The sequence below is a fragment of the Orcinus orca genome, chromosome 2 (genome assembly GCF_937001465.1).
Source record: "Orcinus orca chromosome 2, mOrcOrc1.1, whole genome shotgun sequence".
In the NCBI taxonomy this organism is placed as follows: Eukaryota; Metazoa; Chordata; class Mammalia; order Artiodactyla; family Delphinidae; genus Orcinus; species Orcinus orca.
Window position 1 is genome coordinate 108,720,131 of NC_064560.1, and position 16,168 is coordinate 108,736,298.

The 16,168-nt window shown below is 38.5% G+C and overlaps 1 protein-coding gene across 5 annotated transcripts in view; it reads left to right on the top strand.

Annotated features, from left to right (window-relative positions):
• Positions 1 to 16,168, top strand: part of ATP8B4 (ATPase phospholipid transporting 8B4 (putative)) — a 258,608-nt gene that overhangs the window by 148,822 nt on the left and 93,618 nt on the right. For all 5 annotated transcript variants that reach the window (XM_049706046.1, XM_049706047.1, XM_049706044.1 and 2 more), the window contains 2 exons: positions 4,333 to 4,421; positions 7,043 to 7,239. In XM_049706046.1, coding sequence (XP_049562003.1) covers positions 4,333 to 4,421; positions 7,043 to 7,239 — 286 coding nt within the window. The remainder of the gene's footprint in view (positions 1 to 4,332; positions 4,422 to 7,042; positions 7,240 to 16,168) is intronic.

Consider the following 16,168-nt stretch of genomic DNA (forward strand, 5'->3'; position numbering starts at 1 on the left):
GTTTACCAGCTGGAGAATGTTAAACCTCGGTTACTTAACCTTCCTAAGTTTTAGTTTTCTCTGCTATAATATGGGGATAAGAATGAGTACATTAGAGAGTCACTGTAAAGGCTCAGTGAGGCAATGCACATGGAAGAGGATGCTTGACAAATGCTATTTTCTTTCCTTCCCTGCGTCTCCCTTCTTTCAGCATCAATTCAGAGCACATTGTCTGTTCCATAGGCTGAGAGTTGGGAAAATGTACTGCTCTTGGATCTCGGCAGGGAGAAGTGGGGCATCACCCTCTTTTGTGATGTGACCTTGATGTTCACTGGCAGGGGATCTTCATGAGGCAGATATTTGTAAAGCAGAGCATGCCTACATTGACTTTAGTCTAGGCACAAACGTTAATAGAAAGTTCAACTAGAATAACGGCAGGCAGAGGAATCGTTGGTTTCGTCAATGTCAGAGTTGAACAAATGAGTGTCTCAGAACCCCTAAGTCATGAGACATCTAATTTGGGGAACTAGTTCTAGGTGAACACCTAGATCTTAGGAAAGTTACCCAAAACAAATTATTAACTATTCTTTCTGTATTATTACTCTAGTTATACCTGCCATTAAGGATTGTGCAAGGAGTATAGTTGACACAAACATGGTTTACTTTACAAATCTATAATTTATGAGGGTCTAATATACATTAACAGCTAGGCCATGCCTCCCTGGTATGGTTTTCCTTTACCTCAAGAGAGGAGAAAGTCCTGTTTCTGAGGGTACAAGTCAGAAGTCTTATTCATTTAAGGCGTCCATAGAAGTCAGCACCATCTTGGTGCATAGTAGGTTTTTGTGCTGGATGTCTTCCATTTGCCCCTCCAGATCTACTCTCACCATTTCACACTCTTTGTCTGCCTTGGGAGGCTGACTTGTATGGTTTACACTAATAGGTTTCCTTGAACTTTGGTCCTATCATTGGGGGTCCCTGGGAAGAGATCAAAGGAAGAAGATTGAGGTCAAGGTATTTATTCCCCCAGACTGCCTACCTTCAAGCTGGCTGGGTCCCTCAACATAAAGTCACTCTTCCTCTAAAGGCTGCAGGCTTTACACAACTCTCTCCTTGGGGTCTAATAACCACCCTTTCCCTCATCCTACCCTTCTGGTGTAGATAGAGAAACATCTTGATTGCTACCAAGTCCTTGGTTACTGCATTAACCTTTTACTTCTGTACCTCTGATACACCCACTCACACTTTTGTAAAGAATCCCTTTATAAATAAACCTTTCTCTAATTATCCTTGATCAATGTGTCATCTATTTCCTGTTTGGACTCTGAATGAGTCACAGTCTTAAACACACATTGTTTGAATGAGTCAGTGAATTAATGAATTAATGGACTATTTCATATAGCTTTAAAAATAGTGGTTAAGAGCAAGAGCCTTAGAATTAGATATATCTGGGTTCTAAGTTTGGCTCTGACGCTTACAAGACAAGACAAAAAAATAAATCTCAGGCAAGTTATTTAAATTCTTTAATCCTGAGTTTCATTATCAGTGAACTAAGGATAATAGTACCTAATTTTTTGGCTTGTTTTAAGCCTTAGTGAGATAATAGGTGAAAAGGACATATGCACATTGCCTAAAACATAGCAGGTACTTAATAAATAAATTCATTCATTAAACAGTTATTTATTGAGTACCTACTATGTGGCAGGCACTATGCTGCTTACTTATTTGCAATTAAGAATGTGAACAAAAAAAGTGCGATCTCTTCACTCATGTGGTTTTGAGTCTGGTAGGAGAGAGAGACATTAATCTTAAATAATTGTAGTAATGAGTATATAATCTCAAACTGAGATAAGTGCTCTGAAGAAAAAGAACATGGACTCACAGGAGTATGTAGTGGAGGAATATGAAGGGAAAGAACAAGCTAGACAAAAGGCACGCCATAGGCAAAGTCTCTATGGTAGGAATGAGGCTGGGGAGGTAAAAACAAACAAACAAAAAGCTTAAGAAGGCCAGTGTAGAGCATGGAAAACTTGGAGGATAGAGATGAACATGTGACTAGAGACAGGGATAGGGGCCAGATCATACAGGTCCTGTGGTCTGTATCCAGAATTTTGGTCTTTATCCTGAGAGCATTCAGAAGCCATTGCAAGTTTTTCAAACAGATGGCGTGTGTGTAAGTGTTAAATTTGAAAGTTTCACTCCTGCCTACAGTATTTTTAAAGTTGGTAAATAGGGTCCTGGAAAAAGTGTATGATTCGGGTGGTGGCAGAGTAGATGTGGGGAGACAAAGTTGCTAGGCTTTTACTACCGTCCAGTTGAGAGATGACGGTACTTTGGATTTAGGGTGGGAGTGATGCCATAGACTAGACTCTTAGGTTTCTCCCACTTTTCACAACTGGATGGATAGTGGTGCCATTCACTGAGATAAGGAACCCTGGAGAAAGGTCACAAGGTGGGCTTGACAAGGGCCACTTGAGGGGCCTTAGAAAGACCAGGTGAAGATATCATATAGGCAATCAAATATATGGATTTAAATATATGAGTTTAGGGCTCAGAGGAGCATTCTGAGCTGGAGATATACATTTGGCCTACAGATGTTAATTGGAGCTGTGGTCTTAGATGAGATTGCTCAGGGAAGGTGGATTGAGAAAGAAGAGAAGATGGCCTATGCCTGATTCTAAAGAAGTCTCACTATTTAATGGCTGGGAAGAAAGGAATGAGCATAATGGAAGACGAAAAAGAAGCTACCAAAGAGGTAGGTGGGAAAGCAGAACATGTAAAATGGGAGCTAAGGAAAGAGTGTGTTTCAAAAGGATGGAGTAGTCAACAGTGTCAGAGGCTGCTGAGAGGTCCAAGAAGGCATGGACGCTATTGATGATAACACCACATTTGTTCTGGTGGAGTGACTGGCCCAGAAACTAGCTTGAGAAATGAGTGGGAGATAAGGAAAAAAAGGCTGTTGAGTATAGAAAATTCTCTCAGGACTGTGACTATGAGGGGAAGAAGAGCTGTGTATATCAACATCTGTGGATATATTTAAATAAGTGCTTAAGAACCCATTCAGTGGATGCTTTGCTAGTCTGTGTGTGTATGTATGCCTAAGAAATGTAAATTTTTAGCACGAAACTGGTCTGTCAATATTTCAGCTTTTAGCAATCACAAACTCTATTTGCTCTTTGTGATCTTTACTAAAAGAAATGCTTCCCGCCCTCAGTGTCCATATGATTTTAATAAACGATTCTGAGAAAATGCGGGTGGTCTCCTTTACACAGTAGAGGCTGGGAATAGGACACTGGGGTACAATTTCCAACTCAGGACAGTGAATTGTTTGAGACCCCAATCTTTGCTCCAATTTGTCTTTCAGGTAAAGGAGTCTTTTAAGGATGTTCCCATGCTTCCCTGACCTCTAGAATGGCGTATAATTCCATGTGTGCCCCGCTTCTCTCTTTTCTTCCCTTTCCCTTCTCCTCTGCTTTTAAGTGGCTGCATGGATTGGTGATAATTGTGGAAAGATGAAGTGGAGAGGGAAGACTAGGGAAATCTGATATAATTAAAATGTAATCACTTCTAGTGAGCATCTTCTTTGTCCACAAGCAATTTCCTTAGCAGTATAATCTAATATTCTTTGTTAATCATCTAATAATCTACCTCTAAAGCAGTTAATTAATTCTCAGAATTTCTTGAACAAGGCACTTAGTAAATATCTAACATGGGATTTAAGAGAATTACTTGAAATAAATCTAATAAGAATTTAAGACAATTCTTGCCCTTACAAAAAATGCATGTTATATAAATAGTGTGCAATACACAATAAAGGTTTAAATTACTTGCTGTTGTATTGTTTGGAGTTATTTTAGTTTCTCCATTAAAGGCACCTCACATCTTTTTGGGAAACACATCCAGAATTTGATTTCTTATCTTAACTCTCCATTCAGACCTTAGTGTTCTGAATTGTGTTTATTACTACATTCTTTTAGACATTTATAAATTATTCCTCAGTTTGACTGACTTCTTAATCTTTAATTGCTTCAAACTATAAGCACATCCATACACAGATTTTTGAAAAATAGCATTTCTTAAACCTTTTAGCTGCAAGTTATGTCTGGATTTATCCCCTTCTAAGAGGACCAGTTCCTGGCAATTTCCAGGATTGTTGTTAAGCCACCAGATGAGAATCATAAACAACTTAATAATAATCCTGCTCTTAATAAAAGTCAAATTATTTTGAAAAAACATATTATTTTCCTTTCAGAAACATTTGATATAAGTAGGAATTAATAATAATACATCATCTAATCATTTCAAAGTTATATCATTTTCTTTCTTTCTTTTTTTTTTTTTTTCCTTTTGCAGGTCCTGATACTAAACTAATGCAGAACAGTGGTAAGACAAAGTTTAAGAGGACAAGCATTGATAGATTGATGAATACTCTAGTATTATGGGTAAGTTACCTTAACAAAATTAGACACTATCATTAGTCATTGTTATCTTAATGTATTTCTTACATTCTTCTGAGAATTCTTTCAGAAATCTACATTCTCCTTGTGGAATTTGTATTTGGGGACTTTGCATCTGGGGCCCAGTTCTGCTGTTTTCTACTTCCTAGATTATGATTTCTCAATAATCATAGAGTTTCATAGAGTTTTTGGTAGAGTTTCTCATGAGAGAGTTTTTGGTAGTTTCTCATGAGACGTAGGTTAGTGCTTATGGAGGCCTTCATGGCCTTGCAAGATCATTTGTTTTTAAAACACAAAACATAATTTTTAAGGTAATTTGGTCTTTTGGTCATGTTACATTTGCTCATGCCCTCTCTACGTAGCTTGTGGACAGGGCTGGCTTCATGGACGGGTGGCCTGTGAAGTCACACAGGGCCCCCACTCAGAAGGGCCTCACACTTGGCTTATTGATCTGTTGTTGCTGTGCAGAGATCCTTCATAATTTTTAGAGAAGGGGTCCTGCATTTTTATTTTGCACTGGGCCCTGAAAATTATGTAGCTGGTTCTGCTTATAAATCCTCTGAGGCCCAAGTCACTGTTTACCTCCTTCATGAAGACTTTGAAACCTCCTGGGCCCATGGCTATCTCTTTCCTCTGAATTTTTTTTCTCCTCTGAATTGTTTGAAATGATTTTCTCTACCACTTGTGAACTCCAAATAGTCAGGTCTTCTTCACACCCCACCCTTTCGTCGGTTAATCTTGTGCTCTCTCACGCTGTGGGTGTGATTGTTATCTGACTTTTGTGTCATATTGCTTTGTCTCCTTATATTAGGCTTGAGTTTAGAACATTGACTTTGAAATATAAGGACAGTGACTTTGAACCATGTTTCCCTACCAGCCCCATCACAGACTCACAAGTAACGTTAAAGAATCTGCACTCAGTAAATATTTGCTCAACTGATACATAATGGTGGGACCCTGAATAAGGAAAAAAGGGAATGAACTCTTTTGGGGCACAGAATATTGGCCAGGCTCTGTGTTTTACTTTCAGTGTCACCCTCAGACCTGGGCTTTCCTCCTCTCATACCCATAGAGTCCATGAGGCCAAGGGGACATTCCCAGAAGGAGTCTGTGCCCACCTCTAGAATTCCCCATTTAAACGGCCTTGAGCCCACCTGTAGGGCTTGCATGGGGATTGTATATGTATCCACCACAGAGTAAGCTTACTGGTTGTGAAGCAGGCACTGTCCTAGCTTTTTCTACTAGAAAATTGAATGATCCATTGGGGAATTAGAAGCCATGTCCATCCTAAATTAGGGCATTTGATACCAAGCATCACCAAATTTAATGTTCTTAAAGTAATTTACCTCCATTAGTTTGTAGTGTTAGCTGTTGAAAGGAAAGAGGATACTGTGAGACAGGTACCAAATTGGTAGGATTTGGGGGATTCACAGTATTACTTTTCTCCAATACCTGCTTTTCTAATATAATTTAAATTAGGTTTTCCTGACTTAAAGTATATTAATATACTAATATATTTTAAATCAGGTTTTCCCCAACTTTGTCTTCTTATGTGCCTAATTTGTCCATCAACGAATAAAGGAGGCAGTCCCAGAATGCCTGAATATTCTTTCTTGGAGGAAATAGGAGAGAAATACGTTCCTGTTTTTAGCCCCACTCCTCCCTCAACAGTGACTGGTATCTGTTCCTAACACGGTGACACTTAGCAAGGTCCCCAGAACATCGTGTTCAGCTCAGGTGTTATATGTTTGGTGACTTTGTGTCCTTCCTTTCCAAGTTTGGGATTTTGGACTTACAAGGGACTGGCCTTGCTGTCTTCCTAGTTACTTTACCTCTAAAATGTCTGCTTTGCTACTACTGGTACTAATCACAATGTAAGAGTCGGCTAACAGTTTTCAGGTTGCTTCCTACTTTTTCTTAAATCTCAGAAGCAACCTGAAAACTGTTAGTATATGTCATGCCGTATTTTAATTAATCCTTATCTTTCCTGTTGACTTTAAGTAAGGATTGTGCAGCTGGGTCTGTAGCCAAGAGACTTGACTAGTCTGAGACAGTCCTTTATTACTGATATTTTCTCCCTTTTGCTTTTATTCCTTGGGTTACCATATAGTTTATCATTCAAACAGGATGCTTTTGAAGGTGAAAGAAGGGAATACTATTAATATTACACCTGGAAAATAGCTGTAAACGGGGATTGACCAGAGCAAATCAGTACCTATGATCTTCTTTACTTAAGCCACTTAAATATATGCACTCTTCACAAATAGAGGATGTGAAGTTACTAGCTTTGTGACCATAAAGAAGTTATATAGTCTGTCTGGGCTTCTGTTTTATTTTGGTTTTGGCCTGTAAAGTGTGAATAATGTTTGTTCCTATCTCAGAGAGTCAATGGGAGAATTCAGTGAGAAAATGTATGTAAAATATTTAGCCAAGTTCCCAACATAAATATATTACATTTTACTTGTATGATTAATGATAAGTAAGACGAGCTTTGCATAACTTGCTTTTCAAATGACAATTTCTTGGACTTAGAAGTGCTAGATTGCCTTGATATGACCAGTTTGGGATTCAGGTTAACCTTAACCAGACCTCTATTCTCATTTCAGATTTTTGGGTTTCTGATATGCTTGGGAATTATTCTTGCAATAGGAAATTCAATCTGGGAGAATCAAGTTGGGGACCAGTTCAGAACTTTCCTCTTTTGGAATGAAGGAGAGAAGAACTCTGTGTTCTCAGGATTCTTAACATTCTGGTCATATATTATTATTCTCAACACAGTTGTGCCGATTTCTTTATATGTGAGGTAAGATGAGAGTTTATACTTTGGTGAAGCCATTTCATCAAAAGCCTTTGTTCTGTGTAATCATTTTTTTTTGTTTTAAAACTACAACAATGAGATAGATGTCTCCCTCTAACTGCTCATGATCTGCTACATCTGTTACAAATGAGGCAACTAAACTGTTCAACTGTTTAACTTTTTTACATTTTCAAATTACAAAAAATGCATTTCATTTTCTTCTTGATTTGGTTTCTTAGGAATGTTTCTTAGGAATGTTTTCCTTTGGAATACATAGACTATGATATAATCTCCTGCAACCTGATGAGTTAGAATTGGGTTGATGTTGGGAAAGAAATGGAAGAATATTTGGGGAGATCTATTGGGATGGTGCCTCTCTGGCACTGGTCTGGCTCCAGATACCTGGATTCAGACCCTATTCTACCACTTACTAGCTCCATAACCTTGGGCAAGTTACTTCACCTTCTAGGACCTCAGTGTCCTCATTTTACAAATGGAGAAAGTAATAGTTCTACTTAAAAAGACTGTGTGAGGAATAAACAAACCTGTAAAGCTCTAAGACAAATGGCTGACACATTGTAAGAGCTTAATGAATATTAATTTTTACTGTTATTATTAGTAACTATCAGTGAGTACATGGAGGAGTTGAAATATAGTTGGTGGCACTTATTCATTGTTGAATAAGAAGTATGGTTCATAACTCCCTCTACAACTTGATCTGTCGTTTCTAGATTTGGTTCTACAAACTAGAGCTAAAATGGTCTACCTATCTATATATAAGCACACTTCTCTCTGTCTCTGTCTCTCTGTCTTGCTGTCTCTTTCTGTTTCTCTCTCTCTCTCTATATGTATATACATATATGTGTGTGTTTGTGTGTTTATATACATATATATTTGATAAGGCTTCAAAGTTGGCCCTAGAATCTGTACCTGAGGCATTCCTGATGCTAATCCTACCAAGACTGAGTCAGATGGTCCCAAAGACACTGGAGCCAAGATGAGACCTGGTTGTTTGACATTCTTTTTTTTTTAAATTTATTTATTTGTTTTTTAAATTTTTGGCCTCACCGCATGGCTTGTGGGATCTTAGTTCCCCAATGAGGGATCAAACCCACACCCTCAGCAATGAAAGTGAGGAGTCCTACCCACTGGACCACGAGAGAATTCCCTATTCCCCTTTTTTAAGGGAGAAGAAGAAGAAGGTGGTAAATCCAGGATGAACAAAACTATTAAGAAGTATAACCTTAAAGGTAGCTCCTCTCCAAAAATAGAAATCATAGCAAACAGAACTGCATTGCTTTAACTTAGACTGTGTTCATCCAGCAGCCCTCTGCTGAGTGCCCACTGGGTGCCAGGCACTGTGCTAGGCATGGGGACATGCACGAATATGGACACGCCTTCCCTGGAGCAGCTCACAGTCCAGCCTCCCTCGGCAGATTAGAATCGAAGTCCCTTGGCAGCACGGTGTCCCCGTGTTTTTTTTTTTTTACACTGTATACATGTCAATCCCAATCACCCAATTCAGTACACCACCATCCCCACCCCACTGCGGTTTTCCGCACTTGGTGTCCATACGTCTCTTCTCTACATCTGTGTCTGAACTTCTGCCCTGCAAGCCAGCTCATCTGTAACATTTTTCTAGGTTCCAAATACATGCGTTAATATACGATATTTGTTTTTCTCTTTCTGACTTACTTCACTCTGTATGACAGTCTCTAGATCCGTCCACGTCTCAATAAATGACTCAATTTTGTTCCTTTTTATGGCTGAGTAATATTTCATTGTATATATGTACCACATCTTCTTTATCCATTCGTCTGTTGATGGGCATTTAGGCTGCTTCCATGACCTGGCTATTATAAATAGTGCTACAGTAAACATCAGGGTGCACGTGTCTTTTTGAATTATGGTTTTCTCTGGGTATATGCCCAGTAGTGGGATTGCTGGATCATATGGTAATTCTACTTTTAATTTTTTAAGAAACCTCCATATAGTTCTCCATAGTGGCTGTATCAGTTTACATTCCCACCAACAGTGCAAGAGGGTTCTCTTTCTCCACACCCTCTCCAGCATTTGTTGTTCGTAGATTTTCTGATGATGCTCATTCTAACTGGTGTGAGGTGATACCTCATTGTAGTTTTGATTTGCATTTCTCTAATAATTAATGAAGTTGAGAAGCTTCTCATGTGCTTCTTGGCCATCTGTATGTCTTCTTTGGAGAAATGTCTATTTAGGTCTTCTGCCCATTTTTGGATTGGGTTGTTTCTTTAATATTGAGCTGCATGAGCTGTTTATATATTTTGGAGATTAATCCTTGTCCGTTGATTTGTATGCAAATATTTTCTCCCATTCTGAGGGTTGTCTTTTTGTCTTGTTTATGGTTTCCTTTGCTGTGTAAAAGCTATGAAGTTTCATTAGGTCCCATTTGTTTATTTTTGTTTTTATTTCCATTGCTCTAAGAGGTGGATCAAAAAAGATCTTGCTATGATTTATGTCAAAGAGTTTTCTTCCTATGTTTTCCTCTAAGAGTTTTAGAGTGTTTGGTCTTACATTTAGGTCTCGACTCCATTTGAGTTTATTTTTGTGCATGGTGTTAGAGAGTATTCTAATTTCATTCTTTTACATGTAGCTGTCCAGTTTCCCCAGCATCACTTATTGAAGAGGCTGTCTTTTCTCCATTGTATATCCTTGCCTCCTTTGTCATAGATTACTTGACCATAGGTGCGTGGGTTTATCTCTGGGCTTTCAATCTTGTTCCATTGATCTAGGTAATTGTCTTGATTACTGTAGCTTTGTAGTATAGTCTGAAGTCGGGGAGTCTGATTCCTCCAGCTCTGTTTTTTCCCCTCAAGACTGCTTTGGCTATTTGGGGTCTTTGTGTCTCCATACAAATTTTAAGATGATTTGTTCTAGTTCCATAAAAAATGCCATTGGTAATTTGATAGGGATTGCATTGAATCTGTAGATTGCTTTGGGTAGTAGAGTCATTTTCACAATATTGATTCTTCCAATCCAAGAACATGGTATATCTCTCCATCTGTTGGTATCATCTTTAATTTCTTTCATCAGTGTCTTATAGTTTTCTACATACAGGTCTTTTGTCTCCCTAGGTAGGTTTATTCCTAGGTATTTTATTCTTTTTGTTCCAATGGTAAATGGGAGTGTTGCCATAATTTCTATTTCAGATTTTTCATCATTAGTGTATAGGAATGCAAGAGATTTCTGTGCATTAATTTTGTATCCTGCTACTTTACCAAATTCATTGATTAGCTCTAGTAGTTTTCTGGTGGCATTTTTAGGATTCTCTATGTATGGTATCATGTCATCTGCAAACAGTGACAGTTTTACTTCTTTTCCGATTTGGATTCCTTTTATTTCTTTTTCTTCTCTGATTGCCGTGGCTAGGACTTCCAAAACTATGTTGAATGATAGTGGTGAGAGTGGACATCCTTGTCTCGTTCCTGATCTTAGAGTAAATGCTTTCAGTTTTTCACCATTGAGAATGATGTTTGCTGTGGGTTTGTTGTGTATGGTCTTTATTATGTTGAGGTAGGTTCCCTCTATGCCCACTTTCTGGAGAGTTTTTATCATGCATGGGTGTTGAATTTTGTGAAAAGCTTTTTCTGCATCTATTCAGATGATCATATGAATTTTATTCTTCTATTTCTTAATATGGTGTATCACATTGACTGATTTGCATACATTGAAGAATCCTTGCATCCCTGGGATAAATCCCAGTTGGTCGTGGTATATGATCCTTTTAATGTGTTGTTGGATTCTGTTTGCTAGTATTTTGTTGAGGATTTTTGCATCTATATTCATCAGTGATATTGGTCTGTAATTTTCTTTTTTTGTAGTATTATTGTCTGGTTTTGGTATCAGGGTGATGGGGACCTCATAGAATGAGTTTGGGAGTGTTCCTTCCTTTGCAATTTTTTGGAAGAGTTTGAGAAGGACGGGTGTTAGCTCTTCTCTAAATGTTTGATAGAATTCACCTGTGAAGCCATCTGGTCCTGGACTTTAGTTTGTTGGAAGATTTTTAATCACAGTTTCAATTTCATTACTTGTGATTGGTCTGTTCATATTTTCTATTTCTTCCTGATTCAGTCTTGGAAGGTTATACCTTTCTAAGAATTTGTCCATTTCTTTCAGGTTGTCTATTTTATTGGCATAGCGTTGCTTGTAGTAGTCTCTTAGGATGCTTTGTATTTCTGCGGTGTCTGTTGTAACTTCTCCTTTTTCATTTCTAATTTTATTGATTTGAGTCCTCTCCCTCTTTTTCTCGATGAATCTGGCTACTGGTTTATCAATTTTGTTTATCTTTTCAAGGAACCAGCTTTTATTTTTATTGATCTTTGCTATTGTTTTCTTTGTTTCTATTTCATTTATTTCCACTCTGATCTTTATGATTTCTTTCCTTCTGCTAACTTTGGGTTTTGTTTGTTCTTCTCTCTCTAGTTCCTTTAGGTGTAAGGTTAGATTGTTTACTTGAGATTTTTCTTGTTTCTTGAGGTAGGCTTGTATAGCTATAAACTTCCCTCTTAGAACTGCTTTTGCTGCATCCCATAGGTTTTGGATTGTCATGTTTTCATTGTCATTTGTCTCTAGGTACTTTTTGATTTCCTCTTTGATTTCTTCAGTGATCTCTTGGTTATTGAGTAATCTATTGTTTAGCCTCATGTATTTGTGTTTTTTAAGTTTTTTTCCCTGTAATTCATTTCTAATTTCATAGCGTTTTGGTCAGAAAAGATGCTTGATATGATTTCAATTTTCTTAAATTTACTGAGGCTTGATTTGTGACCCAAGATGTGATCTATCCTGGAGAATGTTCTGTGCGCACTTGAGAAGAAAGTATAATCTGCTTTTTTTGGATGGAATGTCCTATAAATATCAATTAAATCTATCTGGTCTATTCTGTCATTTAAAGTTTCTGTTTCCTTATTTATTTTCATTTTGGATGGTCTGTCCATTGGTGCAAGTGAGGTTTTAAAGTCCCCCACTATGATTGTGTTACTGTTGATTTCCTCTTTTATAGCTGTTAGCCGTTGCCTTATCTATTGAGGTGCTCCTATGTTGGGTTATATATTTATAATTGTTATAATTGTTATACCTTCTTCTTGGATTGATCCCTTGATCATTATGTAGTGTCCTTCCTTGTCTCTTGTAACATTCTTTATTTTTAAGTCTATTTTATCTGATACGAGTATAGCTACTCCAGCTTTCTTTTGATTTCCATTTGCATGGAATATCTTTTTCCATCCCCTCACTTTAAGTGTGTATTTGTCCCTGGGTCTGACATGGGTCTCTTGTAGACAGCATATATATGGATCTTGTTTCTGTATCCATTCAGCAAGCCTGTGTCTTTTGGTTGGAGCATTTAATCCATTCACGTTTAAGGTAATTATCAATATGTATGTTCCTATGCCTATTTTCTTAATTGTTTTGGGTTTGTTTTTGTAGGTCCTTTTCTTCTCTTGTGAACCTAGAGAAGTTCCTTTAGCATTTGTTGTAGAGCTGGTTTGGAGGTGCTGAATTCTCTTAGCTTTTGCTTGTCTGTAAAGCTTTTGATTTCTCCATTGAATCTAAATGAGATCCTTGCCGGGTAGAGTAATCTTGGGTGTAGGTTCTTCCCTTTCATCACTTTAAGTATATCATGTGCCACTCCCTTCTGGCTTGTAGAGTTTCTGCTGAGAAATCAGCTGTTAACCTTATGGGATTTCCCTTGTATGTTATTTATCGTTTTTCCCTTGCTGCTTTCAATAATTTTGCATTGTCTTTAATTTTTGCCAAATTGATTAATATGTGTCTCGGCGTGTTTCTCCTGGGGTTTCTCCTGTATGGGACTCTCTGCACTTCCTGGACTTGTGTGGCTATTTCCTTTCCCACGTTAGGGAAGTTTTCAACTATAATCTCTTCAAATATTTTCTCTGGTCCTTTCTCTCTCTCTTCTCCTTCTGGGACCCCTATAATGCAAATGTTGTTGCGTTCAATGTTGTCCCAGAGGTCTCTTAAGCTGTCTTCATTTCTTTTCATTCTTTTTTCTTTAGTCTGTTCCGCAGCAGTGAAATCTACCATTCTGTCTTCCAGGTCACTTATCCTTTCTTCTGCCTCAGTTATTCTGCTATTGATTCCTTCTAGTGTAGTTTTCATTTCAGTTATTGTATTGTTCATCTCTGTTTGTTTGTTCTTTAATTCTTCTAGGTCTTTGTTAAACATTTCTTGCATCTTCTTGCTCTTTGCCTCCATTCTTTTTCTGAGGTCCTGGATCATCTTCACTATCATTATTCTGAATTCTTTTTCTGGAAGGTTGCCTATCTCCACTTCATTTAGTTGTTTTTCTGGGGTTTTATCTTGTTCCTTCATCTGGTATATAGCCCTCTGCCTTTTCATCTTGTCTATCTTTCTGTGAATGTGGTTTTTATTCCACAGGCTGCAGGATTGTATTTTTTCTTGCTTCTGCTGTCTGCCCTCTGGTGGATGAGGCTATCTAAGAGGCTTGATGATAGGCTCTGGTGGTGGGTAGAGGTTACTGTTGCTCTGGTGGACAGAGCTCAGTAAAACTTTAATCCACTTGACTGTTGATGGGTGGGGCTGGGTTCCCTCCCTCTTGGTTGTTTTGCCTGAGGCTACCCAACACTGGAGCCTACCTGGACTCTTTGGTGGGGCTAATGACAGACTCTGGGAGGGCTCACACCAAGGAGTACTTCCTGAACTTCTGCTGCCAGTGTCCTTGTCCCCATGGTGAAACAGAGCCACCCCCTGCCTCTGCAGGAGACCCTCCAACACTAGCAGGTAGGTCTGGTTCAGTCTCCCCTGGGATCACTGCTCCTTCCCCTGGGTCCCGATGCACACACTACTTTGTGTGTTCCCTCCAAGAGTGGGGTCTCTGTTTACCCCAGTCCTGTCGAAGTCCTGCAATCAATTCCCACTAGGCTTCAAAGTTTGTTTCTTTAGGAATTCCTCCTCCCGTTGCCAGACCCCCAGGTTGGGAAGCCTGACGTGGGGCTCAGAACCTTCACTCCAGTGGGTGGACTTCTTTGGTATAAGTGTTCACCAGTCTGTGAGTCACCCACCCACCAGTTATGGGATTTGATTTTACTGTGATTGCGCCCCTCCTACCATCTCATTGTGGCTTCTCCTTTGTCTTTGGATGTGGGGTATCTTTTTTGGTGAGTTCCAGTGTCTTCCTGTCAATGATTGTCCAGCAGGTAGTTGTGATTCTGGTGTTTTCGCAAGAGGGAGTGAGAGCACATCCTTCTACTCCGCCATCTTGTTTCCTCCATCGACATTCCTCATCACCAGTATTTTAACAATAAACAAAATCACCAGCTCTAAATCCCCACTAATTTTTACGAGCTTCTTTTTCTCTCTTTCCAAAATCCTAACTCTGATGAAACAAGGGAAGGTTAATGCACAAAATCCACCCTTGTTTTAGAGAGCAGTTAGGAAAATGAAATGTCAAGTTGTGGGAAATTGACTGGAAGTAGTGGGATGTGGTCAATGCTTTGGGCCTTCTGGAGCTGTGGTCAGAGCAGGCTCTATTTAAAATGTATCCTACTGGCTCATCTTTGATTCTGAGGACCTCTTATGCTTGTATCCAATTATAAAGTCTATAGTAAATCCTGCTCTTTGCCAGAGGAGCTATGGTCAGCTTTTATAGCTTTCCTTTTATGTCGAAATGAATAATAAATGCTCATAGTGGCTTACCATCTGCACACGTACAGTTTCATGTGTCCTCACGAAGGAAGTGTATTTCGTATACACTCTTTCTTTGAAGTGCACTGGCATTTTTCATTTAATGATTTTTAAGATTGTTTTTTTAAAGACCAAGGCTAGATTCCCAGGTTCCTTTTCCTTCTAATGTGTCCCCCACAGTGGCAGAATGAAAACCTATTTGGAATAGTCTGAGCCCAAGTTCTCGTCTTGTCACTGCCACTAATAGCTGTGTGACCTTGGAGAAAGCACTTGGCTTCTCTGTGCCTTAGTTTGCCTATGAAATATGTGCTCTAAAATGAGCAGATTGAGATAATTGATTTCTGAGTTCCTTTCTGCTCCAAATAACATCACCTTACCTCTAGATAGCATTTCATATTTTACATAAAGTGCTTTCACATGCATTATCTCATTTATGTCTCCCCAAAATCTTTTGAAGTAGTTATTGCTGAACTTCTTTTATAAATGAGATGATTTTTTCAGGATTGTGGAGCTGGTTAGGGACAGAGCCAAGATCCAAACCCAAGTCTTCTAACACTTGGCACATTGTCTATGTCTTAAGCTGTGCATGATTTATTAATCGGCCAAGACATCAAGAGAAAAAAAAAAGAGGCTCGAATTTTCTACCTGTTGGTAAGCCATGGTATTGATGAAGATAAATGTGAGCATTTTTGCTCACCAAATAAGAATAGTGATTCTGAGTTCAGCTTGAAGGAAAAAAGCATTCCAGGGAATTTCAGGTTGCTAAGACAGAGATCTGGAAAAAGAGAAATCATAGGTATTTCTGATTGGAGGGATGAAGGCCTTCTACAAAAGCTTCCATTACACCTTTGAATAGGTACAAGGAATAAATTAGTGCCATGTTACTTGAGGATAAAAGTGTAGACTTTACTTTGAATGCTTAACAATTCTATGTGAGCATAGGACATTGATTTTGGTAGGTTATTTCTATGCTGTCAGTTTATCTGTAGTGTTAAAACATACCCAGCTACAGTTTTTTAATACAGCATCTTAAGAAGTGCAGCTGTTGTACTCCCAAGAAATTAGCTTTTTAGTGTTTTTTCCAAAACAAAAGAAACTTGTTTCTATGTTGCTTATTTTGCCTCAGAATGGGCAGAATCATAAGCCCTGTTCTTTGAGCCTCCAGGCAGAAAACACTAAGCAGCTTGATTATACTGACTCTGCGCGTTTGTCTCCTTTTCTCTGCTGTTATAAAACAAAG